The 27,324-nt window shown below is 39.1% G+C and overlaps 1 protein-coding gene across 1 annotated transcript in view; it reads right to left on the bottom strand.

Moving 5' to 3' along the window:
* Nucleotides 1–27,324, bottom strand: part of LOC134350621 (aftiphilin-like) — a 102,625-nt gene that overhangs the window by 37,801 nt on the left and 37,500 nt on the right. The window contains exons 3-6 of the mRNA XM_063056099.1: nt 7,116–7,261; nt 6,685–6,811; nt 5,978–6,034; nt 3,829–3,960 (exon numbers count right to left, since the gene is read on the bottom strand). Coding sequence (XP_062912169.1) covers nt 3,829–3,960; nt 5,978–6,034; nt 6,685–6,811; nt 7,116–7,261 — 462 coding nt within the window. The remainder of the gene's footprint in view (nt 1–3,828; nt 3,961–5,977; nt 6,035–6,684; nt 6,812–7,115; nt 7,262–27,324) is intronic.

Raw genomic sequence — 27,324 nt, 5'->3', positions numbered from 1 at the left:
ACCAAATCACACATCGCTCTCAACTGTGGACACCTGCCTACTGTTTGGAGACAGAAAAGCGATTCCACGAACAGTGATGAAAAGTACTGAAACAATTCCACTGTGATCAAATGGGCATCAATCCAATGAAAGCCCTAGCAAGAAGCTTTGTGTACCAGCTGAGCACTTATGAAGTTACCTGCTGATTCATAAGTCTGAACATAAAAGGAGGCATTGGTGCGTGAAGGAGGTGTGCAGTCTAACAGCGAGTGGTCGTTTTAGTCACTGTTCTTGTGATTGCAAGACCCTGTTGGACATTGTTAATGTGGAATGCTGCAAGTCTGATTCACTGATTTATTGACGGATGTTGGGGGAGCTATGTGGCCTCGGTTTTACTGAGGACTAGGCCTCAAGCACCGGTGTTGCCCTTTTACAACCCCACCTAGAGGAAGGCAGCCGAGTCAGTGTGCTCCACTGAAGGCAACATGACACAGCATCAAATCTGAAGTCGGTGCTGCCCTCTAGTGTTCACTTGACAGAAGACAAGCCATATTGTGCTCAACTGCAGATTTCTGCAACATTCATTGATTTGGCCTTGGTCTATAATTTTTTGTGGCTGTATTTTACTGATATCTTATATGTGCTATATGTACTGTGTGTTGCACCTTGGTCCTGGAGTGATGCTTTTTCATTTGACTGTATTCATATGTGGTTGAATAACAATTAAACTTGAACTTGAACTGAACTGATCTGATATGACATCCATATGCAGTGTACTTAGTGCTCGATGGCAGCAAAGAATCCAAGTACAGCCAAGCCACAACCATGGATTCAGCGACCTGAACTTGTTGTCCAGTACATATTGACTTTATTGGCCCAATCAACAGGTGTACCGACCTTGTCCTGATTGACACCTATTCCAAATGGCCAGAAGAATGATCTACGAAGTCGACAACAAGCGAGACTACCATTCAATAGCTGCTGCAGATCTTCAGCCACTTTGGGATGCTAGAAATGCTTGCTCACCCCCCTATCATCCACAGTCCAGCAGCCAAGGCTCTCAACAGATTTCTACTCACATATCGAAATACACCACATCCAGGCCTTGAGAGAGGTCTCCAACTGAAGCATTCCTGGGAAGAAAACTGTGCAGTGTTGGCTGCGTTGCTGCCACATCGTCCAACATCTGAGACGACAGATGGTCATGTGCACAAAGGCAGCCACACAGACAGTGACTGACAGGTGAAGTCATTCAAGGCTGAAGCCGCAGTGCAGGCCAGACAGTATCACAATGGGCAAGATCTCTGGGTACCAGGTCAGATTGTCAAATGAATGGGGAAAATACTCCATGAAGATATCATAGACAGACATCACTGTCATCATCACATCAACAAGTTGTGGCCACATGCTCCTGAAGGCACAAGTTTGTTGTGCAATCATCAAACACAGAGCTGGACCTTAATTTCCCTTCTGGAAGAGTTCAATTTACCCAGACTGAGCGAACCACCGGTTCCAGCACAGCCATAAGCAACATCACGACAAGAAAGCAACAGCTGCAGCCTCCAAGGACTGATCAACAAGTGTTCCCATCCAAATCAACCCTTGGCTCAAATCCTGCAGGTAATCATCTTCATGAAGGAGGCGTTACAACGAGCTGAAACAACTAACTCCTATTGTCAGCCGACAACAAATCCTAGGCCGACGTTCATTGATTGGTCTTTGCTCCTATCAGTATCTTGAATGTTCTCAGGTAAATGATTTAAATAGTCATGTTTTCGGATGTATTGTTGAGTTTTGAGTTATTTAGTAGTTCACTGAATAAAGGTTTATTTCAAGTTCAGGCTCTGTTCCATCACCTCAGTGGTTACAGGTGAGCAAACACAACACTAGTACTATTGTGCTGGCTCAAATAACACAAGCTCTTACCTTGCAGAATAACTATGGATGGCACATTTGGTGAAAGTCTTCTGAAAATGCAAATATATCCATCAAATCCTCTCCATCCATTGTGGTTGAGACATCCTCAGAGTGCTAATAAATTTGTCAAACATGTCTTGAAACTATGCACACAATGCTTGAAAGACTCCAAATGTTCTGCTATTATTTAACAATTGATTCTAATACTGGGGAACAACTTATATTTACTCATTTTTTGAATAAAGGTATTCCAGTACAGTAATAATTTTTCAGTTCTCACATACTTTTCCAGATTCAGCAGGCTTCTTGCAAGATTATAACCACTGCATCCGAGGATACACATAATCAGGTCCTGGAGGCCAACAACTTTTATCCCTTTAGCCTGCCTTTTATTCAATTCCTCTCCATTTTTTCCATACTAGTAAGACACTTGCAATAGCTTTGCCCTTAACAAATCTGTGTTGGCATGCCCAAATTAATCCATATTATTCCAGATGATTATTAATTCCAAATCAAAGATTGTTAAAGCCTTTCCATTACAGAAGTTACATCATCATGCCTGCAGTTGCTAGGCTTATCCTAATTCCTATTTTGAAGGAGGTAGTAACATTACCCCCCTCCAGTAACTTGAATACAAACAAGTTGCATGCTGAATTCGAAACAAACTGCAGATCCTGATAGTCAGAAACAGATATTCTTTAAGCTCAATTGTATCAGGGTTCTTCATTTTTGCTCTTTCCTCCCCATACATCCATTTGTTCTCTAACAACTCTGTAAATGTTAACCGCTTTGCTTCAGAAATGCCACACTATTAATTCTCCAGTCAAACCTATGCCGTACTCGTTTGAGAGTTCTAAGTGAACCAAGTATTTACCCACAAAGATGGCAAAGCAGATAGTGGCCCCCCAAAAATTAAAAGCCATGGAAAAGCTATTCAACTAATTTTCTAACAAGAGTTGTTAAAGGTATAACAAATATACCTTTTGTTATAACAAATAGGTGAGATGGAAAATAGTTATATTAAAATTAGCTAGAAAACAATTAATTACCCTTTAAAATACTAAAAGCTTTAAAGTACTGTTTTAAAGCACATATTCTCACTGCATTTACAGGTTAGATTGATATCCACTTGAAATACTACCTGGATGACTATTGACAAAGTACACTTGTTGAGCAGCATGCTTGATTGGCACTCAATTCACTACCCTAAAGATTTAATCTCTGCACAGTTGTTGCAAAGCTCCCAAAATACACCTCAGAAGACCACTGCAGGATTTACAACCAGCAGTATCCCAGCATTACGATGGTATGTGAAGTGGATAGGAACTTGCAGTGGGGCTTTTCTCGTCCACTAAATATCCTTGTCCTCCTTGGTGATAGAGGTATTAGTTCAGGGAAGAGTTTGGTGTCTGTTCATAAATGCAGTTCCTCACACACCATAAATGCAAAGGTATACCATCTACAAAATGCAATATTCACTCAGATTCCAAATACACTTCTACAATTATTATCAGTAAGTGGACAAGAGTACTGCTGTACCACACCACTACTACTTGCAGATTCCAATCCAAGTCAAAACCATTCAAATCTGGAAACATTGCCAGCCCTTCAATGCTTCCTGGAATACTCTATCCAATAGTTCTACGGAAACACCTTTACTAAAGGACTGCACAGTTCAAGGCCACAGTTCACCATGCTCTCAGGAACAATTTGGAAAAAGGTAACAAATATTTGCCTTGCCAGCAGCACCCAGAACCCAAAAACTGAAGTGAACTGCAAAGTAGAACTCAACAGCTATTCAGCCAACAAAAATAGTAGATTCGATTCCATAATGTTGCCCTCTCCTTCAACTAAGTCATAAATACAATCGCCCACAAGGACATAATAGATAGCCTTTAGTTTACAGTATAGACAAAGATAGTTTATCATTACCCGACTTTGATCACATGTAGAAGTGCTCATGTCAGAAGCAGTAACACATGCAGTTGGTGTTTGACCTATTGAAGCTATCTTCTCTGCAGCTGATATTGGTTTGACTGGTTCTTTGGTAGGTTCTAGCATGCCCTGGAATAAACCAGAAAGTAATCTACTTAAAATATACACTAAAAGTACATGCTTGTGGGATTAAGTTAGTAGAAATGAGCAAGAATTTAGATCCACAGACAAAAAATATTAGTGTAGCCAACATGTGAGAATATGATTCAGCAATATATTTTAAAATTTGACCTTTTACATTTTTATCAAAAGAATAAAACAGAAATCATTGGTAACAAATGCAAGTTACAGAAAAACTCAAAACGCTGGGAATATCAATGAGGTGAGGAATGAATTAATCAGGATAACTACAGTTAACTGTTGAGATAAATAAACTTTCATTACAACTATAACAATATGTTGCTGGAATTGAGAGTATTCTGGAAAGCAATGAGCTTAAAATGCAGAACTTCACATAAATGCCTTCTGTAAGGAAGTGGTGTGTTCCAAGAATAGGGAAAGCAGCAGGCATCTTTGTCATCTGGGCAAAAAAAAAGTCAAGCACAATACAGGAAGAAAACAGACAAGCATAAATTACAAAGAAAAAATGGTGGGGCATAAACATGGACTAAACAGAAAAAACACATCACAATAAAAATCAATATTTTACATAACTTTGTTGGAAACAAACACTTGTAAGGCCACAGATTGTTGAGCTGCAATAATCTACCATGTGTTTAAAAACCTCAGATTATTCCTGATTGAAGACTCTACCTTGTGACTGCTTCATAATGTGGAATTTTGTGTAAATAGTTAATGTGTACAATGCAAACATAAATAAATGACCATTGCAGCCTTTGCATTTCTATTTAGTGAATTCTAATAAATAGACATCCAAAGACTACAATCATAAATGTACTAGAGGAACATGGCATCTATGATAAACACAGATTCTTCAGATACTGGAAATCCAGAGTCACACTGCAGGAACTCAGCAGGTCAGACAGCATCAATGGAAATGAACGAGACACTTCAGGTTATTGAAGGACTGGAAAGGAAGGAGGAAGATGCCAGAATAAGAAGCAGGGAGGAGAGGCAGGAATACAAGACAGACGATAAGTGAAGCCCATCGCGAACGTACAGTCAATGTTGAGTCTCACCAAAATAGAGAACGCTGCATCAGGAGCACCGGATACAGTAGACAGTTCCAACAGGTTCACAAGTGAAGTGTTGCCACACCTGGAAGGGCAGTTTGGAGCTGAAGAGGGGTGAGTGGGCAGGTGAAGTACTTCTCCTGCTTCCAGGGATAAGTGCTAGGATTCCTTGGTGGCCAACCATTTTAACTCCAATCCTGATGGACATGTTGGTCCATGGCCTCCTCTTCTGCCACACTCAGGGTGGAGGAGCAACACCTTGTATTCCATCTCAGTAGTCTCTAAACTGATGGTATGAACATCACTTTCACCAACTTCCATTATTTTTTCCCCTCCCCTACACCTTCTTCAATTTCCCACTCTGCCCCACCCCTACTTCTTTTTCTCAGCTGCCTATCACTTCTTCTGGTGCCCTTCCTCCTCCTCTTTCTCCCCTCTCCTACCAAATTCCTTCTTCTCCAGCCCTTTACTTTTTCCATTTGTCACCTCCCAGCTTCCTACTTCATCCATCTTCTCCCACCAACTTGGCTTCACCTATCACCTTCTAGCTTATACTCCTCCCACCCCCCCCCCACCATTCTGGCATCTTTCCCCCTTCCTTTCCAGTGCTGATGAAGGGTCTCAGCCCAACACATTGACCGTTTCTTCATTTCAATATATGCTGCCTGGCCTGCTGAATTCCTCCAGCATTTTGTGTGTTGCTCTGGAATCAATGATGGTAATTTATGGATTTTGATTTTTCATAGTCCACATGCACACCAGAAGTAGCCAGTAGTTCATTAACTAGTAGTGCTTACTGTCACACCATCACTAATGTAGTTATCAATTTCTGAGAAAATTTAGCACTGTATTTGATGTTCAAGATGTCAAAAATCACACAGCACCAAATTTTGACTATTACATGCAAAGCTTAAATATATGTGACAAAAATATTTTTATAAATTTGAACTTACCAGACCAGATGCATAAGCAGGAACAATAACAGGCTGCTTCCTTTGTCCGGTAAACAACTTTTAAAATGAAAAAGACAAATATATCGTTAAATATAATGCTAAAGTAGAACAAGATAATTACCATAAATCTGACACTAATAAGTTGCATAAGTTTATACAAGTTCCACAAAATACAGAAAGTTTATATTTTGGAAACAGCAGCTGTGTCAGATAAGTTCTAATTTGCTTTTATCAACAAGTCTGTCAGCTACGTTGGATAGTTGGCAATGTGCTCTCCATTCCACTGAGTTTAACCAACAACTGAGGTTATAGTCCAAGAAGAATCTTCAGAAGTACTAAGAACTAACACTCCCAACCATGTCAAATGCTGAAAGAACAATTAATTTGCTGAGTAAATTGCCTATTTCAGTGGCTAATTCAATGTAAGCAGGGGAGTTCTCACAAATGAAATGATTGTTCTCTTCATTGTTAACGAGGCATCACTGTTACAGAATGACTTATTTGCTTGTACTAACATGGAATAAAAGGGAAGTTCAGGAATCAGGAGAAAGCAGCTGCATGAACAAAAGGAGCTGCACAAACAGAACTAACTTTTCTTTGTTTAATATATGTGATTTGCCTACGACAGAAACAATTAATTCCAAGCAACCATAGTACATGCCATACATAATATACAAGTGAATTAAAACCCAAAGACCAGGACTTACTATGTTTCGGGTATCAATTCCAAGAGAAATCAGAAGCTTTTTGTTGCTATGCGATCCACCCCACTGGTACCTCAGGCCGTGAGCATCTTCTACATCTTGTAGTTCAGTCCACACAGCTAACAATTCGCTGCACAATCAAAAGGCATCACAAGACTTTTCACCATGATACTTGAATCAGCACATTAAATATTGCACTTATAAATGAATTTCTTTCACAGCTGACAATGTAAGCAAGTTTTAGCATATAGAATTCTTACATAATTCAAAGCAGAGTACAATTGGCTACAATACAGTGCAAAGTATTATGGTTGTCACATAGAATTTTGCAACAAATTAGCTCAACTTTGAGCTTTATTAATAAAATTAATCACTTTCAAAACTAACTGAATAAGAATTTAATCTTCTACCTCGTGTTCGGTCTTCAGCCTTACCCCTTATTTGCTTGGGCCTTCTCTTCTTCCTCAAATCCAGACTGCAAAAGCTGTCTCAGAGAAGATACTTCTATTTCATTTATCTTTAGTACCGGTGCTGGAGGAAAACATGTTTGGAATATGCGACCCAGGCGGTTTAGCAGGACCTGTATTAAACGGGCAGCAACAAATAATAGTTTTTTTTCCCCCCAATTCTAACCACTATTAAAAAAGTCAAATTTAATGAGAATACAAAACAGAATAGAACCCATGGCAGTCATTGCTATGATCTGCTGGTTTTTAAGTGTCTTCACACTTTGCTTGTTTCTAATGAAAATGTATTCCCCACTCCATTCCCGTCATTAAGGAAGGTCGGTCAAATTCAATGGCTAAAGAGTGACTGATATTACTGATGAACATTGTAACCATAGGAAGGGAGCACAAAATGATGCAATATTTGCAAGAATCCCAAAGGGATCAAAGGAACAAAACCATCTGCAGAACGTTGCATGAACATGCAACAGCAGCACTATAACTGTAATAGCTTCCTCTCCAAAGAACATTTGAATTCAGCTTATTTGACAGCACAAGACTCATTTTCATCATCCTTACATTTTAAGCAAACAGACCTATATTTTGCAGTCAAAGTGATCAGCAACCTACAAAAGCAGAGTGACCTCCACAGCATCTACTGCTCACCAGAAATTCAATGGAATCACTGGCATTCAATCATAAAGTCACAAAGCAGCCAGTTGTAATAAAAATTGCTCTCCAAGAGCAAACCAGGGAAAATGACAAAGTGTAACTTCAGCAATATTTTAATTTGCACTCTGTAAAATGGCTGAAGACTAGAAGATGCATTTTGTTGAAACATTGTGCTTTTTAAGTTAATTTGGAATCCAAAGAATGTTGAAATATTTATCAACGAGATTTAGAATTCAAATACATATTTTTAAAAAGAGAGCCAGAGTCTACCAACTAGAAATAAATTGATATTCCTTTAAAAGTTACCTCACGGCACAAAGTGTAACAATTCCAGGATACATTACAGTAAACAACAGGAATTCTGCAGATGCTGGAAATTCAAGCAACACACATAAAAGTTGCTGGTGAACGCAGCAGGCAAGGCAGCATCTCTAGGAAGAGGTGCAGTCGACGTTTCAGGCCGAGACCCTTCGTCATTACAGTAAAAACAGCTTGAAAATATCTCATGCTTTGGTCAATCCACTGATTTCTGGAGAACAACAGCAGCATAGCTTAACATCAAGTTCATTTCACTGTATATATACGATAGCAAAAGCTGCCATCAATTTGACAATATAATGAAAATGAATGATGGCAGATGTGCAGTCACTGCAGATACAAAATCAAGGGTATTGTTTAAAAATACATTGAAATAGTCTGGCATTCATTTAAAACACATACTAGTTAAACATGGAATCAGCACAGAATATTAAATGTGCAAATACCATTGCAAGCTAGTGGCTCAACAATATTAATATTGATGAAACAAATTGGTCAAGACTCTGTCTTGACAGTATGACAAATACAATAAATGTTCGACTTAGATTAGTACAATATAATTTTTTACACCAATTATATATTACACCACAAAAAATAAATAGATTAAATTCAAATCTATCCGATAAATGCTTTCAGTGTAATCAAGAAATTGGTACTTTCTTACATTCTACTTGGTCTTGTTTTAAAATTCAACCCTTTTGGATAAATTTAAGAGTCTTATTGGAACAAATTACTGGAACTCAACTTCCACATAACCCTGTATTATTTCTATTAGGTGATATTGAAGGGATAAAGCCAAAACTTAAATTGAATAAATATCAGAAAGAATTTATAAAAATTGCATTGGCAGTAGCTAAGAAGACTATAGCAGTTACTTGGAAATCTGATTCGCATTTAGGTATGAATCGTTGGAATAATGAAATGGCTAGTTCTATTCCACTCGAAAAAATTACTTATAATTTAAGAGATAAATATGTAACATTTGTGAATATTTGGCGCCCTTATTTACAAAAGATAGGATGGCATATTTAAGTGCTCCGGTAAAGATCTTGGTCTCTTGGGGAAAGTAATGAATAAGTATACCAAACTTATTTTGAATTCCATGGAGCATGTGGAAACCTTCCAATAGCCAGGCAGTTCTTTTTTTCCTTCTTTCTTTTTAGGTAGGACTTTATATGGGGGGGGGGGAGAGGATTAAGGGGAGGGGGGAGGGTAGATATTATCTTTTCATGTATTCTTTTTGAAAACTCAATAAAAATTATATTAAAAAAAACAATTGCTGCATGAGAGCAGAAAGGCCTCAGTGCAGCCACAAGGAATGTAATTAGATAATGTGAGTGGGCAAGACTTTACCATCAAATGGTCATTTGTTCTTTACAGATGGCAAAGTCAGAGAGACAAGCCTACATTAATTTTGGCATGATAGCTAATGGCTGAAGCACTCAGTCTTTTCAAATTTGCTGATAATTCCTTACAAACAACTTGGGGAGGTGTCCCATAGACCAGTTAAACAACAACATGAAAGAGCTGAATTCAAAGAATCACATCACGTAGAAAACATACAGGTCTCCTCCACAAACCCTCAGTAAATCCTGCTGAGCGCCTCCAGTGCTTTATGTGTTATTGAAGGGAAATGGACAGCTGTGTTTCGGGTCAAGACTGAACTGAAAGAGGGGAGATAGCAGGTATAAAAGGTGGAGAGAAAGAGTGGTGCAAGAGCTGACAGGTGTTGGGTAGATCAGGTGAAGGGGCTGATAAGACGATGAAAGGGAGGAGTATAACGTGAATGGTATCAGAAGCTGAAGGGTGATACATAGAAATGACTAATGGCTGAGGACCACTGACCAGAAACTTAACTGGACAGGTCACAAGAATAATTTGACAAGAGCAGGTCAAAAGGTAGTCATTGCACAGCGTCAGCTCCTGAAGCATTTTCACCATCTGCAAAGCAGGATTGAGGAATGAGATTGAGTAGTGCTTACTTTCTTGAATGAGCCCAGCTCCATCAAAATTCAAGCTCTGTGCCAAGAATGAAGAAGCCACCTTGCCTGTCATCCTGTTCACTTCATTCCTTTCACCAACAGGTGCAGTAGTTGCGGTGTATTGCAGTTACTCACCTTGGATACTAGTTACTCAGTAATCATGATCTCCACCAACAAGGCAGACAAGTGAAGCAGACATATGGAAACACCATCTGCATGCTCAAGTCGCACACTACCACAACTGGAAAGATACTGCTGCTACTACATCTCAAAAGGGTAGAGATCTCTGTTCCAAATTCTACGTTCTAAACCCATACAACTAAGGCTGAAGGCATAACTGTACAGCCAGATTCATATAGTGAAATGGAAACAAGTTGCAATAAGGGTAAAGACAATGGAATATAGGGTTCAGGTTGTATTTAGTCATATTGATGATAGATCCTTAAAATTATGAAAAGTTTAAGTCAGTACAAGTTTGCTGCCTGTTAATAATTCAGTGGTAATGGAAAACTAAGCTTGCTATTTAAAAAAAAGGGTCAGGTATCAAAAGAACAAAGACATATCATATGTTGCACTAATAACTAAGAGCACCAAAGCAGTAGCCTAATGTAATCCACTCTTTAATATGAAATGCCATTACAAATAACAACAAACAGATAAATTTTGCTCTACAACACATAAGTCAAGTTTCACCTACTTTTGAGATCATAATAATTAGGTTATTAACCTGTAGCACATTGATGACAGCCTCAAATTTGATGTAAAAGAGGACCCTATCCATTTCGTCAAAAATTATTTTAGTATATTCAAGGAGATACTGCTCAAATTAGAAATATTGCTCATCTTCTGATGTTGTTTGGGAACAAGCGCAGTCCAGGTCAAGAATACACAATTCTTATGGTTAATTAATGAAAATTCACAATGGATAACCATAAAGATACCAACTCTTGTTTCCTAAACTACAAAAATAAACTTTAAAAGCAAAAACTGATTGTAAATCTCTGCAGATACAAACAGACTGGACCATGTTTATACAAGCAGACATGGTACTTACAGAACCACCCCGCAGCCTCATGTTGGCCTCTCTGACCACATCTCCATGTTATTCCCAGCATACTAACTGCTGCTGAAAATGAAGAATTCAGTCAAGGGGGCCATGACTGTATGGCTTAATGAAGCAATCTCTAGGCTTCAGGACTGCTTTGAATAGACAACCTGGCAGATGTTCAAGGAGGCCACCATAAACAAAGAAGATACAGAATTTGAGGAACCTGTCTATCACTGAGTACATCTGTAAGCATGCAGATGACATCGGTACCTCAGGAATGGTCATCTCATGGCATAATCAGAAGCCCTGGCTGAATGGAGAGGTGTGCTCCCTGGGATGCTGGAGACAGAACAGCTCTCAAAGCAGCCAGGAGAAACCTCTTATTAGGCATCAAAGCAAAAAGAGTGTCTATGCACAAAAAAATTCAGGAACACCTGTTCAATAACAAACCCAGGCACGTGGCTAGGCATCAAAGGCATTACCGACTATGCAAGGAAAAACAGCGTAAAGAAGCTACTCCTCTTCCAGGTGAGCAGACACTTTCTGTAACAGCAGCAGTCATGAGAAGGGCTCTGTAGAGAGTCAACCCCTATAAAGCAGCCGGGCCAGACAACATCACAGAGCGAGTACTTAGGAAGTGTGCACACCAGCTCACTGATGTCTTCATGGATATCTTCAACATTTCACTCATACAGGCTGCTGTCTCCACTTGCTTCTAATCAGCCACCATCACCCTTGTACCAAAGAACTCTACACCTTCAGAATAAAATGCCTATTGCCCAGTGGCATTGACACCAATCATCATGAAGTGCTTTGAACAACTGGTAATAGTACATATTAAAAACTCCAGTCCTGCCATATTGGACATTCACCAATATGCTTACCAAAAGAACTGTTCTACAACAGATGCCATAGCGTCTGTCATATATCTGGCCTTGACACACATAGAAAGAAAGGACATTTACGACAGAATGCTGTTTCTAGATTTCAGTTTGGCATTCAACAGTATTGTCCCACAGACCTTAGTGAACAGGCTCCTACAGGGTCTGTGCAACTGGGGCTGGACGTCCTAACTAACAGATCTCAGATAGTTCGGATACACTATCATTCCTCCCTCCCCATCCTCAAAACAGGGATCCTCCAGTACTGTACACACTGCTCATGTACAACTGCACAGCCCAACACCCGAGTTCCCCAATGACGTGACAGTGGTGGGGGTCATCAACAAAAACAATGAGACAGCCTACAGAGAGGTGAAAGAGGTCAAGGCCTGGCACCAGATAAATAACCCCTTCCTCAATGTCAACAAGCCAAAGGTGATGGTTATTGACTTAAGAACTTGCACCACTCACACTCCTTTTTAAATTGGTGGCACAGCAGTGGAAGCTGCAATCAGTTTCAAAATCCTGGGAGTACAGATCTCACACAACCCCTCATCATGGCTCTAGAACACATTCAACACAATCAAGAAAGCTCACAGGCACCTCTACTTTATGAGGCTGAAGAGAGCTGGACTATGCACATCAATACACGGAGCGATTTGAGCAAATGCTGTGTAAATACTGCCCATACACAATTATCGGTTGGCAAGAAATAATAGATCGCACACTGCTAAAATTATGAAGTATATTTACTAATTTGAACTTTATCAGTTATTATGAAAAAGAAATGAAAAGGGGGAAAAAGTGCACATTACAGTTAAACCAGACGAATGTGCATATAATTGTTGGAGCTTGTCGCTTCCAAAGCTGGGTATTCAGGTGTATATCTTTTATGCACTGAACCCAGGGTCTTCATAAAAGCACACGCCAAATTTTTTTAACTCCCTTCAAAGACCACTTAGAGCAAGAAAACACACACACATACAAACACACAGTATTACCCTTTCTAACTGGAGCCATTCATCCACACAAAGCACTTCTTGCAACAGGAACTTTCCTTCCAATGGCATTCTGCAGCATCTTACCTTCTGTCCTGATCCGCAGCTCCCACCAAAAGACCCCAAACTGCACTACAATCCATCACAAAACTCTCTCTGCCCCATCTTCTAGAACTTCTCCAGATCTCACCATCCTGACTGGCTGACACCACATACCTAAGATGAACAGCAAGGCTTCTTATCTTTAGCCAAAACCAAAACATTATACCAGTGCGACACACTGCTTTTGCAGAAAACTGCTAAACTGAAATGTCTACAGCATAGTAGTAGAAATCTTAACATAGTCGTAGTCATAGTCATACTTCATTAATCCCGGGGGAAATTGGTTTTTGTTACAGTTGCTCCATAAATAATAAAAGAACCATAAATAGTTAAATAGTAATATATAAATTATGAAATAAGTCCAGGACCAGCCTATTGGCTCAGGGTGTCTGACCCTCCAAGGAAGGAGTTGTAAAGTTTGATGGCCGCAGGCAGGAATGACTTCCTATGACGCTCAGTGCTGCATCTCGGTGGAATGAGTCTCTGGCTGAATGTACTCCTGTGCCCACCCAGTACACTATCTAGTGGATGGGAGACATTGACCAAGATGGCATGCAACTTAGACAGCATCCTCTTTAACAAGGCATTACATGAGAAAATCGGCAGGTGCTGGAAATCCAAAGCAATACACACAAACTCAGCAGGCCAGGCAGCATCTATGGAAAAAAGTACAGGTGTGCCCCACTTTTCGAATGTTCGTTTTACAAAACCTCGCTGTTACGAAAGACCTACATTAGTTACCTGTTTTCGCTAACAGAAGGTGTTTTCACTGTTACGAGGAAAAGCAGTGCGCTATAAAAGGCAGTGCGCGCCCCGAGCAGCCAAGCTCCTCCCCCGGAACTGCATTCTCGCCGGCATTGCTTAAACACGTGCCTGTGAGCAGCCAGTAGCAAGATGAGTTCTAAGGTATCGGAAAAGCTTAAAAGAGCTCATAAGGGTGTTACACTTAACGTAAAACTAGACATAATTACGCATTTCGATCGTGGTGAACGAAGTAAGGACAAAGTGAGTTTGGCTTGTGGAAGTTGACGGAGATGATGTTGAAGAGGTTTTGGTATCCTATGACCAAGAACTGATAGATGAAGAGCTGATGCAAATGGAAGAGGAAAGGATAACAATCGAAACTGAATGCAGTAGTGAACGGACTGAAAGTGAAGTCGTCCAGGAACTGAACATGAAGCAACTGCGTAAGATTTTAGCTACAATTGACAACTATGGTTGCAGAGAAGTATGACTTTAATTTTGAAAGGGTACATAGGTTTAGGGTATATTTGCAAGATGGTTTGAGTGCTTACAAAGAACTGTATGATAGAAAAATCTGCCAGGTTAAGCAGTCAAGCATACTGTCATTTTTCCAAGCCTTCCACATCAGCCACAGCAGATGACGAACCTTGACCTTCGACATCGAGGCAGGCAGACATAGAAGAAGATGACCTGCCTGCTCTGATGGAAACAGACGACGATGAGATGACACCCCAGTGTCCCACCATCCCAATCCCCGGGCCACGGACCAATACATTGCTGCAGCGAATGCAGTGGCAGCCAGGACGCACCCAACACATCTTTAAGAAAAAAAGCCAAAATAAACAAGCTAATTAATTAGGTGCCGCCCGGCATGTAATTGTCGGCCTAGATCAGGGGCAATTGCCGATTGCGTCGCCTCTGATCTGGGCCGACATTTACATGCTGGGCGGCACCTAATTAATGAACTTGTTTATTTCGGCTTTTTTTCTTAAAGATGTGCTGGGTGCGTCCCGGCCACCACTGCATGTTTCGCGGATCAGTATCGGTCGGCGGCCTGGAGGGTGGGGGCCACCGCACCACACCAACCCCTGACGACTCAGTCTAACACACCATCATCAGTGAGCTCGGCGCTGTCTTCCCAATTCCGGTAAGTGATACTACACTGCACATACATTATTTCTACTTTATACTGTATGGGCTGTGTATTTTTATGCGTTATTTGGTATGATTTGGCAGCTTCATAGCTTAAAGGTTACTGGAGAGAGTGTTTCTGCCAAGAGCGCTTGCGTGAGATTTTCACTACGGAGAACAGTGCGGCAATGATTGTAGAGAAGTATTTCTACTTTATATAGGCTGTGTATTTATCATATAATTCCTGCTTTTACTATATGTTACTGTTATTTTAGGTTTTATGTGTTATTTGGCATGATTTGGTAGGTTATTTTTGGGTCTGCGAACGCTCACAAATTTTTCCCTTATGGTAACTGCTTCTTCGCTTTACGACATTCCAGCTTACGAACCGTTTCATAGGAACGCTCTACCTTCGGATGGCGGGGGAAACCTGTACTGGAGAGGGAACAAATGCAACCTCCTGTTGGAAAATGAAGCTGAGCAAGTGTATAAGAGTCAATGGGGAAGCACTTTAGGACCAATTACCTTAATTCTACTGATCTTAATATATTGTTATAGAAGATGAGACTGGTCCACAAATTAGATTCCTAAATTGGGGCAAGGCAATTTTTGATTGTATTAAATAGGTACTTGAAAAGATTGATTGAGAGAAGCTGTTTGCAGATAACAATATGCCATGCAAGTGGAAGGCTTTTAAAAGTGAGAGAAGGGCAGCTTAGAGCCAACATGCTCCTATTGCAGCAAAGGGCAAATGAAAATACTTTGAGTACATTTTGTACTACATATGTAAGCAACAGAGGACAGGAAAATTAAATAAACTCAAATGGGCTAGAACAGGATTTGATGCTCAAAAGTGCAATGTCTAATGAAAAAAAATAGGTAGGATTTGGCAATACTAGGGCAGGTCTCAATCCTCCAGCCAGCTTTCTACCAATGCCATGATATTGATATAACCATTTGTATTTAGCTTATGGAAGGCAAAGGACTTAGGCAAAAGTGAACAGTCTTAAGGGGCAGCAAAAGCAAAGGCATGTCATCTCAAACTTTGACAAACTTCCATAGATACACACTGGAGAACATACTGACTAGTTGCATCACGGACTGGTATGGAAACACCAATGCCTAAAAAGAAATGGATACAGCCCAGACCATTGGAGCAAAAGCTCTCTGCATCATTGAGCACATCTACAAGGAGGGCTGTCACAGAAAAGCAGCATCCATCATCAAGGATGCCCACCATCCAGGTCATGCTTTCTTCTTGTTTCTGCCATTGGAAAAGTCCCACACCATCAGGTTACAAACAGCTATTACTCTTCAACCATCATGCCCCTGAACCACTGTTGCTGCACAGACACAAGCAGTGATGTGCTTTCGGGTGCACAGCAGAAGACCCAAGAGACGAGGGGGAACCTGCAGATCAACAGCAAAGAGGCGGTCGCAGAAGGCAGAGGAGCAGCTATGGGATTGCTTCGAGTCTGTGGACAGGGTCATGTTCAAAGACCCAGAAGATCTGAATGAATACACCACGGTAGTCACAGACTTTGTGAAAACAGTTGTAGGGATTCTGCAGGGAGCACTCATGGAGTGAGGTCGCTTCTGGCCTCGCTCCATTCCTGTTATCTTTTTTTTTAAACCTGTGATCTCCCTTACTTAACCAATTTTTACCTACACCAGAAGATTTATTTTATCTTATTGATTTTTTCTTGAACTGCAACTCTGGAATCTTAAGAAATGAGTACAAGATCCAAAACCAAAGACGGGAAAGACTCCGACAGGAACAGAGGAAAAAAAGGTGATTCTAAACAAACGGAGCTACCCTATGATGCTATGATGAAGTTTTTAGAGGAAAAATTCGAGGAACAATGTCAAAATCTATCTGAAAGTTTATCTGATAAATTTGAACAACAACGTCAAAGTCTTAATGAAGACTTAAAATCAATCACGGAAACTCTGAAATCCCTGGATTGTGAAGTTCAGAAACATCAAAGTAAAATCTCTGAACTGGATATTAAATCTCAGAAGACGAATTCAAAAGTCGAGGACTTGGAGCAGAATTTAGCTTCAACCATTAAACAACTGCAACATTTTAAATCCAAAGTCATCCATCTTGAAAATCGGTCGAGAAGACGGAACTTACGTACAATTGGTCTACCCGACGATGTTGAGGATGGAGACCCTTCAATATTCTTTGCTCAACTTTTAAAGGATACATTCAGTTCAGTATTTCCCAACGAGCCTCCATTGCTCGACCGCGCCCATCGTATATCACGGCCAAAGCCAGCATCCGCCAAATCAAAACTGAGACCAATTATTCTTCGTTTCCATTATGTTAACGTTAAAGAACAGCTTCTCCAGGCTGCTCCTCAGCAAGGGATGATCAATTACTGACAGCATTACTTCAGAATAGTTCAGGATTACAGTCCCGAAGTGATGAAAGAGTGATTGACTTTTAAACTTCTGATGTCGGAATGCTATCAAAAAAATCTTAAACCGGCAATATTGTACCCTACACGCCTAAGAATTTCTCTTCCTGATGGATCTCGTTGTGTCTTCCATTCCACAACTGCTGCTCGAAGCTTTTTGGATGACAACTACCCATCTGATACGGACACCACCCTTTAATTAATGTTCTGTGCTTTCAGTATCAGCTTTATTTCTGGTATTTAAAAAAAAAAGAAACTTTCTATTACCGTACGATGAACGTTTTTTATAAGCTCAAGATTTTTGTTTTGTGCTTAGTACTATAGATATTATTTTACAGTTTATCTAAAAAAAGTCTTTTCTCACAAAAATGTTACTTTTCCTTAGTTAATTTTTTTTAAACTACTTGATTTCCGATATTATCACTAACGATTTGATCTGATGATCAATCTTAGTTATATGTTCTTTACTTTTGCTTTTGTATAATTAAAATGGCAGTTTGTTTTTCTTTTTGCATAATCTCCTTTGTTCTTTTTGGGCACGCCATGTTCTTACGTTTCTTCTTCCCATAATCCCCTTCCTTTTTTTGGAAGTCATGTCTTATTCACTTTTATTTATGATTAACTAATCATACATACCGATACTAACTTTTTCTTATTTATGTACTTTAGAAATCATACTATGTAGATTATTGTAGTATAGTGTTTAATTTTTCTATATCGGTTTTCGGGGGGTCATCTATATAACACATCTTTGGAGTTGCCTCCTGCAGAAATGGGGTTAGACTTAGTGTTAGTTAGTTCTTTCTTCAGCCTTCTCTGGCTTAGTTCAGGGTTCTTAGGGGTGGAGGGTGGGGGAGTTTTTTTCTTTATTAATTTTTTCTATTGGGCTGATTTAGTACTACAAAGATGTCTGCAGTGTCGGGATTTCCAGTTCCTCTCTGATCATGTATTCCTCTTCCGATTTCATGAGTTCACATTATGGTTAACCCTTTACACACCAAAGGGTTAATGTTAAATTATGGCTCATATTATTAATTTTGTCTCTTGGAATACCATCCAATAAAACGGAAAAAGATTTTCAAAGTATTCCAAAGACTGAATGCTCATATTATTTTTGCACAAGAAACTCATGTAAGGAAAGAGGATAATCAATGCTTCTTTAAGTTCTGGAAAAAATAACAATATTATTCGAACTCCCAAGCTAAAGTTAAAGGCATTTCAATTTTTACAGATCCCTCAATTACATTTATTCATCAAGATATTATCTCAGATCCTAACGGTAGATTCTTGCTAATTACTAGGTTACTTTTTAGTAAAAAGGTTGCTATGGTTAATGTTTATGCTCCGAATGTGGATTATCCTGAATTTTTTAAGCACATATTCACTTCCTTTCCTAACTTAAACGAGTATATGTTGATAATGGGCGGTGACTTTAATTTATGTTTAAATCAAATGTTGGACAGATCCATAGGTAGTCCGGCTTTACCGAATAAGTCGGCTACTCTTATTAACTCTTTTATGATTGATTCTGGGATTTCAGAAATTTGGAGATTTCTACACCCAAAGGACAAAGAATTCTCATTCTTTTACGTTTATCATTCTTATTCTCGAATTGACTTTTTTTATTGACTCTCGATTAATCCCATCTGTAATTGATTGTAATTATGACATTATCGCCATTTCAGAACATGCTCCAATGAAACTTTCTATTAAGTTAATGGATACTACTTCTACTAATAGACAATGGCGATTTAACCCTATTTTGCTTCAAGACTTGGACTTTGTTAAGTTTATGAAGGGACAGATTGATTTCTTTTTTTCAACTAATACTACAGAAGAAGTTTCCAATGGAACAGTATGGGATGCTTTTAAAGCTTATATCCGTGGTCAGATTATTTCCTATTCGGCTGGTTTGAAAAAACGTACTAAGAATGAAATACTCTTGTTGGTTGGTAAAATTAAAGAAATTGATAAAAAAAATACACTATTGCTCCTAGTAAGGAGCTGTATAAACAGAGAGTTGAACTTCAATTGGAACATAGTTTACTATTAACATCCTCGATCGAAAATCAATTAATGAGAACTAAAAGTGAGTTTTATATTCATAGTGATAAATCGGGTAAACTATTGGCTAATCAACTGAAACTTGCTTCGGTTAAACGTCCACTTAATAAGATTCGTAAACACGATGATACTTTGACAGTTGATCATGATGAGATAAACAAAACCTTTCAAGAATTTTATACCTCTTTATATCACTCTGATTTTCCTCATGATTTTAATATCATGCATGATTTTTTAAGTAAATTGAATTTTCTGAAATTATCACCCAAAGACTGCTTATCATTAGAAACTCCTATCATAGAGGAAGAAATAACAACTGCAATCTCATCAATGAATTCTGGTAAAGCACCTGGTCCGGACAGGTTTACAGTGGAATTTTAAAAATCTTTTTCCTCTATTCTCTCTCCTTGGTTGTCTAGAATATTCAAAGAAGCAATCAGTTTAGGGAAATGACCACAATCGTTTTATGAAGCCGCTATTTCCTTAATTCTTAAAAAGAATAAAGATCCTACTAATTGTGCATCATATAGACCGATATCTCTTTTGAATGTAGATTCAAAGATTTTAGCAACTAGGTTACAGAAGGTATTACCTCAAATTATATCTATGGACCAAACTGGATTTATTAAAAACTGTTATTCATCTTTTAATATTAGGAGGTTAATGAATATTGTTTATACCCCTTCATTTAATACTCTGGAATGTATTATCTCATTAGATGCTGAGAAAGCCTTTGACAGAGTTGAATGGCCTTATTTATTTAGTGCGCTCGAAAAATTTAATTTTAGTTTGATATTTATATCTTGGATTAAATTGTTATATCATACCCCGGTAGCTTCGGTTTGCACTAATAATCAAAGATCTCCCTTTTTTCGTCTATTTCGTGGTACTAGGCAAGGATGCCCTCTTAGTCCTTTACTATTTAATATCGCCCTTGAACCTTTAGCAATTGCTATCCGTGATTCGCCCAATATTTTTGGTATTACCCGCGGAAATGAAATACATAAATTATCACTATATGCAGATGATTTGTTATTATATATCTCTAATCCGGAGAAGTCGATTCCTGTTATTCTAGCTTTGTTGGCTCAATTTAGTAATTTTTCTGGCTACAAATTAAACCTTAATAAGAGTGAATTATTTCCCCTAAATAAGCAGCTACCTATTTATGGATCTTTACCATTTAAATTGGTTACTGACTCATTTATATATTTAGGGATTATAATTATGAAAAAGTATAAAGTTTTATTTAAAGCTAATTTTTTTACCTTTAATTGATCAGATTAAACTTTTGTTTACTAAATGGTCACCAATATCTTTGTCTTTGATTGGTTGGATTAATGCTATTAAGATGATTATTTTGCCTAAATTTCTATATGTATTTCAATCAGTTCCAATTTTTATACCAAAATCTTTTTTTGATAATGTTGACTCAAAATATTTCCTCATATATATGGCAGAACAAAAATCCTAGACGAGGTAAAAGGCACTTACAGAAATCTAAAAAAAAAAGCCGGGGGGGGGGGTTAGCGCTCCCGAATTTTAGATTTTATTATTGGGCAATTAATATTCGATACTTAAAATTTTGGTTACGAGATTTGGATGCAACTTCAAGTCCACACTGGGTAAATCTTGAATGTAATTTATTACAAGGGTTTTCTTTGGGTTCGGTTTTAGGAACTTCGCTTCCATTCATTTTTTTCTAAACTGTATAAACAAATGAATAATCCAATAGCTAAGCATACTTTACATATATGGTTTCAATTCCGAAAATTTTTTGGGTTGAGTCAATTTATTTTAGCAAGTCCTATTATATCTAATTTCCTTTTTCAACCTTCCACTATGGATCAAGCTTACCTTGATTGGAAAATCAAAGGTACAGTACGATTTCGTGATTTATTTTTGGATAATTGTTTTATGTTCTTTGATCAACTTTCTAATAAATATAATTTACCCAAATCTCACTTTTTTAGATACCTACAGATTAGCAACTTTTTAATTACTGTTTCTCTTAATTTTCCACACTTATATCCAATGGATATTTTGGAAAAAAATTTTAGATTTAAATCTTTCTCAGAAAGGTGTTGTAGCAATTATTTATAATATAATTATTAATTTATGTCCCGATGTATCTAATAAAATTAAAACTGATTGGGAAAGAGATCTTAAGATTATTATACCGATTGAAAAATGGGAAAACGTTTTTCAATTAGTTAATTCATCTTCTATATGTGCTAAACATGCGTTGATACAGTTTAAAGTAGTGCACAGGGCTCATATGTCCAAAGATAAACTATCTCGTTATTACTCTTATATAAATCCTACATGTGATAGATGTCATTCCGCGTTAGCTTCTTTAACTCACATGTTTTGGTCATGTCCTTTGTTGGAAAACTATTGGAAAGATATTTTTGAAATTATTTCAACGGTGAATATAGACTTACAACCTCACCCAATTACTGCTATTTTTGTGTTACCAATAATAGAATCAAATCATTTAACCTCTTCAGCTCGTCGGATGATTGCATTTCTTACTTTAATGGCTAGAAGATCCATTTTGCTGAATTGGAAAGAGAATAACCCTCCTACTATATTTCACTGGTTTTCACAAACTATGTTGTGTTTAAATTTGGAAAAAAATCAGAAGTGTGGTTTATGACCCTTCCATTAAATTTGAAAAAAAACTTGGAGGCCATTGATTCAGCATTTTCATATGATGTAATTTGACCATTTCCAAACTTATCTTACTTCTCTGTAGTGTTGGTTGAGAGGACGGAGTCGTCGACACTAAGGTTTTTTTGCCTCTCATTTTTTACGATGTTAAAACAGCCCAGGTCTTTTTTTTTAGTTTAGTTGATTAATTCTGTTTAGATTAGTTTTTTTTGAGGGGGTTATATTTTTTTTCATGAATTTTGTCTAGATTTTTTTTTGTTCTGTATTATTCATTGGTATCCTATATGATTGGGAGTTTTGTCAATTAAGTACTATTTGGTTTTATAATTACTCATGTTAAGTATAACAATGTATTCCCAATAACTTTGTTCTATTATTATGTCATGTTCATATTTTATGAAACTAGTAAAAAGACTGAAAAAGAAAAACAGTTGTAGACGTGTGTCCCCACAAAATCCGTCAGTCTTTCCCAACTAGAAGCCCTGGATGAACCATACGATCCACAATATGCTGAGGGCCAGATCAGTGGCATTCAAGTCAAGCAAACAAGATACAAGAGGTCCAGGTATGATCTCCTCAGCCATCCCATGGGCAAAGTGGCAATTTGAGACCAAACGAATCACTGAAGGATGCTCGACAGATGTGGCAAGGCTGGAATGCTATTAATGCTTACAAAATGAAACCAAGCAACATGCAAATGACAACAAGACTTCACTCCCAGATGAGCTCAATACCTTCTAAACTGGCTTTGACAGTCAAAACATGAAGGAACTTTCACAAACTCCCAAAGCCCCTGACAACCTTGTCATTTAAGTCTGTGGCCCATAGAAAGCATCCAACCCAGATCGGTTACCTGACCGAGTACTGAAGACTTGTGCCGATCAACTGGCTGGAATGTTCGCCAACATCTTTAACATCTTGCTTTCGTAGTCTGAATTACCCATGCTTCAATTATACCAGTGCTAAGGAAGAACGGAGTAATCTGCCTTAATGACTATTGTCCCATAACACTTACATCCGCTGTGATGAAGTGCTTTGAGAGAGGTTGGTGATGAAATATATCAACTCCTGCCTGAGAAGTGACTCGGATCCACTCCAATTTGCCTACTAGCACACAGGTCTACAACAGATGCCATGTTACTGACTCTTCACTTAACCCTGGAACACCTGGACAGCAAAGATACATATATCAGGACACTCTTCATTTGCTATAGCTTGGCATTAAATACTATCATCCCCTCAAAACTAATCAATAAGCTTCAATACCTCAATACCTCTTTGTGCAACTGGATCCTCACTTTCCTCACTTCCAGACCCCATTTAGTTCAGACTGGTAAAAACATCTCCTCCACAATCTCCATCAGCACAGGTGCTCCAGAAGGATGTGTGCTTAGCCCCCTGCTCTACTTGATTTATAGTTATGACCGTGAGGATAAGCACAGCTCCAGTGACATATTTAAGTTTGCTGACATCACCACAGTCATAGGCCAGATCAGCATATTTGTGGAGTGGTGCAGGAGGAATCACCTGCTCCTGAATGTGGCTAAAACTAGGGAGATGGTGATTGATCTTAAGAGGAAAAGGACTGTGACAAGTCCTGTATACATTCTGTAGAGCAGAAGTTGCGGTGATGGAGTATAAATACTTGGGTGTTTACCTCAACAACAGACTTGACTAGAAAACCAACACCAAGGCTGTTTACAAGGAGGGGATGAGCAGACCATTTTCTAAGGAAGCTGAGATCCTTCAATGTGCGCAACAGGATGTTGGAGGTCTTTTTACCAGTCTGTTGTAGCAAGTGCAGTCTTCTTTGCAGCTTAAGTTGGGGGAGTAGCATCGGTGCTGGTGATGCAAAAAGATTAAATAAACTCATAAAAAGGCTGGATCCATCCTTGGAACAACCCAGATTCTCTTGAACTAGTGGTGGAGAGGAGGTCACTAAAACTGTTATCCATTTGACGATCTGACACATCCTCTCCATGACCTACTGAATAAGCAGTGGAGCACCCTTTCAAACAGGCTCATGCAACTCCATTGTAAAACAAGGATCGATACAGAAAATCTTCCCTACCAAATGCAATAAGCATATACAACAGTTTATCTCTGTATGACAGGAGAACACACATCATAGCACAATAGTCTGTTTTATTATTTAGTACATTATTATTGCACATTGGTAAATTATTAGTGTATATTATTCTATACTTTATTTTTAATTAATATTGTATTTATTATTGCTAATTGTTTTTAAATGTTGCAGCTGTAATGAAATAATTTCTCATTCGGGATCAATAATTATTATTATTGTTATTATATAGGAGGGAGATTGAAAAATCTGTCTGAGTGGTGACACAACAACAACCTCTCAATCAATGCCAGCAAGACTAAGGAGCTGATTACGGACTTCAGCAGGAGGAAACCAGAGGCCCACAGGCCAGTACTCATTGGAGGAAGCAGAGGCAGAGAGGGTCAGCAACTTTAAATTCCTCATGTTACCATTTTAGAGGATGTGCCCTGGGCCCAACACGCAAGTACCATTAAGAAAAAATGAACGTCAGTATCTCTATTTCCTTAGAAGTTTGCAAAGATTCAGCATGACAACCAAAACTTTGACAAACTTCCAAAGGTATGTGAAGAAGAGTATACTGATTGGTTGCATCATAGCCTGGTATGGAAACACCAATGCCCTTGAACAGTAAATCCTACAAGTAGTGGATATGGCCTAGTCCTTTGCGGGTAAAGCCCTCCCACCACCGAGTACATAGACTTGGAGCACTGTCGCAGGAAAGTATCATCCATCATCAAGGACCCCTACCAGCCAGGCCACACTCTTTTCTCATTGCTGCTATCAGGAAGATGGATCAGAAGCCTCAGGATCCACATCACCCAGTTCAAAAACGGTTATTACCCCTCAATCATCAGGCTCTTGAACCCAAGGGATAGCAGTTTTCTTCGGGTGCCCTGGTTTCCTCCCATATTCCAAAGATATACAGGTTAGCAAGTTAATTGGTTACATGGGTATATTTGGCCAGAGGGGACGAGTTGGGCTGGAAGGGCCTGTTACTGTGCAGTTTCTCTAAATCAAACTCTGAAGCGACATCTGGCACAAAGTACGTTGGTTATACTTGTCACAATAACCTCAGTTCATGGGTATCTAGCCCCAAACTACTTTCTGCAGTTTCTATTATTTTCGTGCCTCAGCATCAAAAGTAGGTCTGTTTGGAGTCTAAATATTCAACTCCAGTCACAATCCTCAGATGGGGTACTCCATTTACTCATACAAGAAGAACATATTGCTGCCCTCACCTGCATCTTCTCCATTCCCCAGACACCTGCACTGACCCCCATCTTCCTGCCACCTTAACAAGGGTAGAGTTCCTTTTGTCCTCACTTACCATCCCGTGAGCCTCCACATCTAGCACATTATGTTCTGCAACTTCCGCCATGTTCAACAGGAACCTACCACCAAACACATCTTTTCCTTCCCCCCACTTTCTGCTTTCCACAAGTATTAGTCCAGCTGTGATTCCCTTGTCATTTGTCCCTTTTCATTAATCTTCCTCTTGCCACATATCCTAGTAAGCAGAAGTACTGCATTTGCCCATTCACCTCCTCCCTCACTTCCATTTCAGGGTCCCAAACAGTTCTTCCAGGTGAGGTAACCCTTCACCTACAAACCTGTTGGGGTCATCTACTATATCCGGTGCTCCCAATGCAGCCTCCTCTACATTGGTGAGACCTGACATTAACTGGAGAACCGTTTTGTCGAGCACCTTTGCTGCATAGCAAAAAGCAGGTTTTCCAAGACCAACCATTTTAATTCCTAAACTCATTTCCATTCCAAAATGTCGATCCATGACCTGCTCTACTGCCACAATGAAACCACTCAGGTAGGAGGAGCAACACCTCATTCCATCTGGCAAGCCATAAACCTGGTGGCATGAATATCAATTTCTCTAACTTCCAGTAAATTTCCACCCCCCTCCGCCTTCTTCCATTCCCTACTCTGGCTCCCCTCTCACCTTTCCTCACTACCTGCCAATCACCTGTTTCTGGTGCCCCTCCTCCTTCCCATCTTCCACTCTCCTATCAGATTCCTTCCTCTCCAGCCCTTTACTTTTTCCACCTATCATCTCCCTGCTTCTTTTCTTCCTCCCCCAATCACTTGGCTTCACCTATCACCTTCTAGCTTGTAGTCCTTCCTCTCATACAAACTTGTTCTGGCTTCTTCCCCCTTTCTTTCCAGTCATGATAAAAAGTCACAGCACAAAACAGCACCTGTTTATTCATTTCCATAGATGCAGCCTGACCTGCCAAGTTGCACCAATAATTTGTGTGTGTTTCTCTAGACCTTAAAACATTCAAGTTTGGACTGTAATATTTATCATCACAGTGTGCTAAAGAAGTGGCTGTTTCTTTTTGATCAGCATTCACACTTTCCAAATACTGAATATTCCAAAACAATCCAAATTGTGCTTTGCATATGGTGAACATGCTTTGGGAGTCATGTCAAGAGATATATTCACTGCCTTTTTTCCTATCCTCTTACATACCATTGCAATTATGCTTTTGTTCATTACGGAGGGGAGTCAGCAATAGCAGCAAGCTGGTAGAAACGAGAATGGTGTGTATCCTTTAATCACTAAAGAATTTGAGTTCAAGAGCTTTGCTTCTTTTAAAGCCAAGGAAAGACTTGGGAAATTCAATATAAAGAGTGGTTTCACTACTTGTGGAAGAGAGATGCTTATGATGGAAGGGAGTCCATCAGTGCTCATCACCCCATCCTTGACCAAGCTGTTCCACCGCGAACACGATCTGTTATGAGTCAACATGATGCTTTCAGATCAGGTCATGCATAGCACATACCTCCGCTGCGCAGCTCAGGTGTGTTTCTGGGGTACAGGGGCTAGCGACCCTTGTGCCTGTTTAGTGTTCTATCACTGAGCAGCAGTGAACCATCTGATTGGCCTATTAGAGTTCTCTTTGGGAACTAGCTGACTTGATCAGCATTTCTGATCTGGCTATTGTTCACGATTGCACAATAAAAAAAAATTAACTAGATCTATTCCTATGGTGAAAAGTTGGCTTAACGAGGACAGATTGCACAGGATCTAGTGCTTTTCCAGTATATATAATGAACAAACTCTTCTCAAGCTTCCAT

This window comes from Mobula hypostoma, chromosome 8, assembly GCF_963921235.1.
Source record: "Mobula hypostoma chromosome 8, sMobHyp1.1, whole genome shotgun sequence".
Taxonomy (NCBI): domain Eukaryota; kingdom Metazoa; phylum Chordata; class Chondrichthyes; order Myliobatiformes; family Myliobatidae; genus Mobula; species Mobula hypostoma.
The sequence above is the reverse complement of the archived record's forward strand: the minus strand, read 5'-3'. Positions and strand labels throughout refer to the sequence as shown.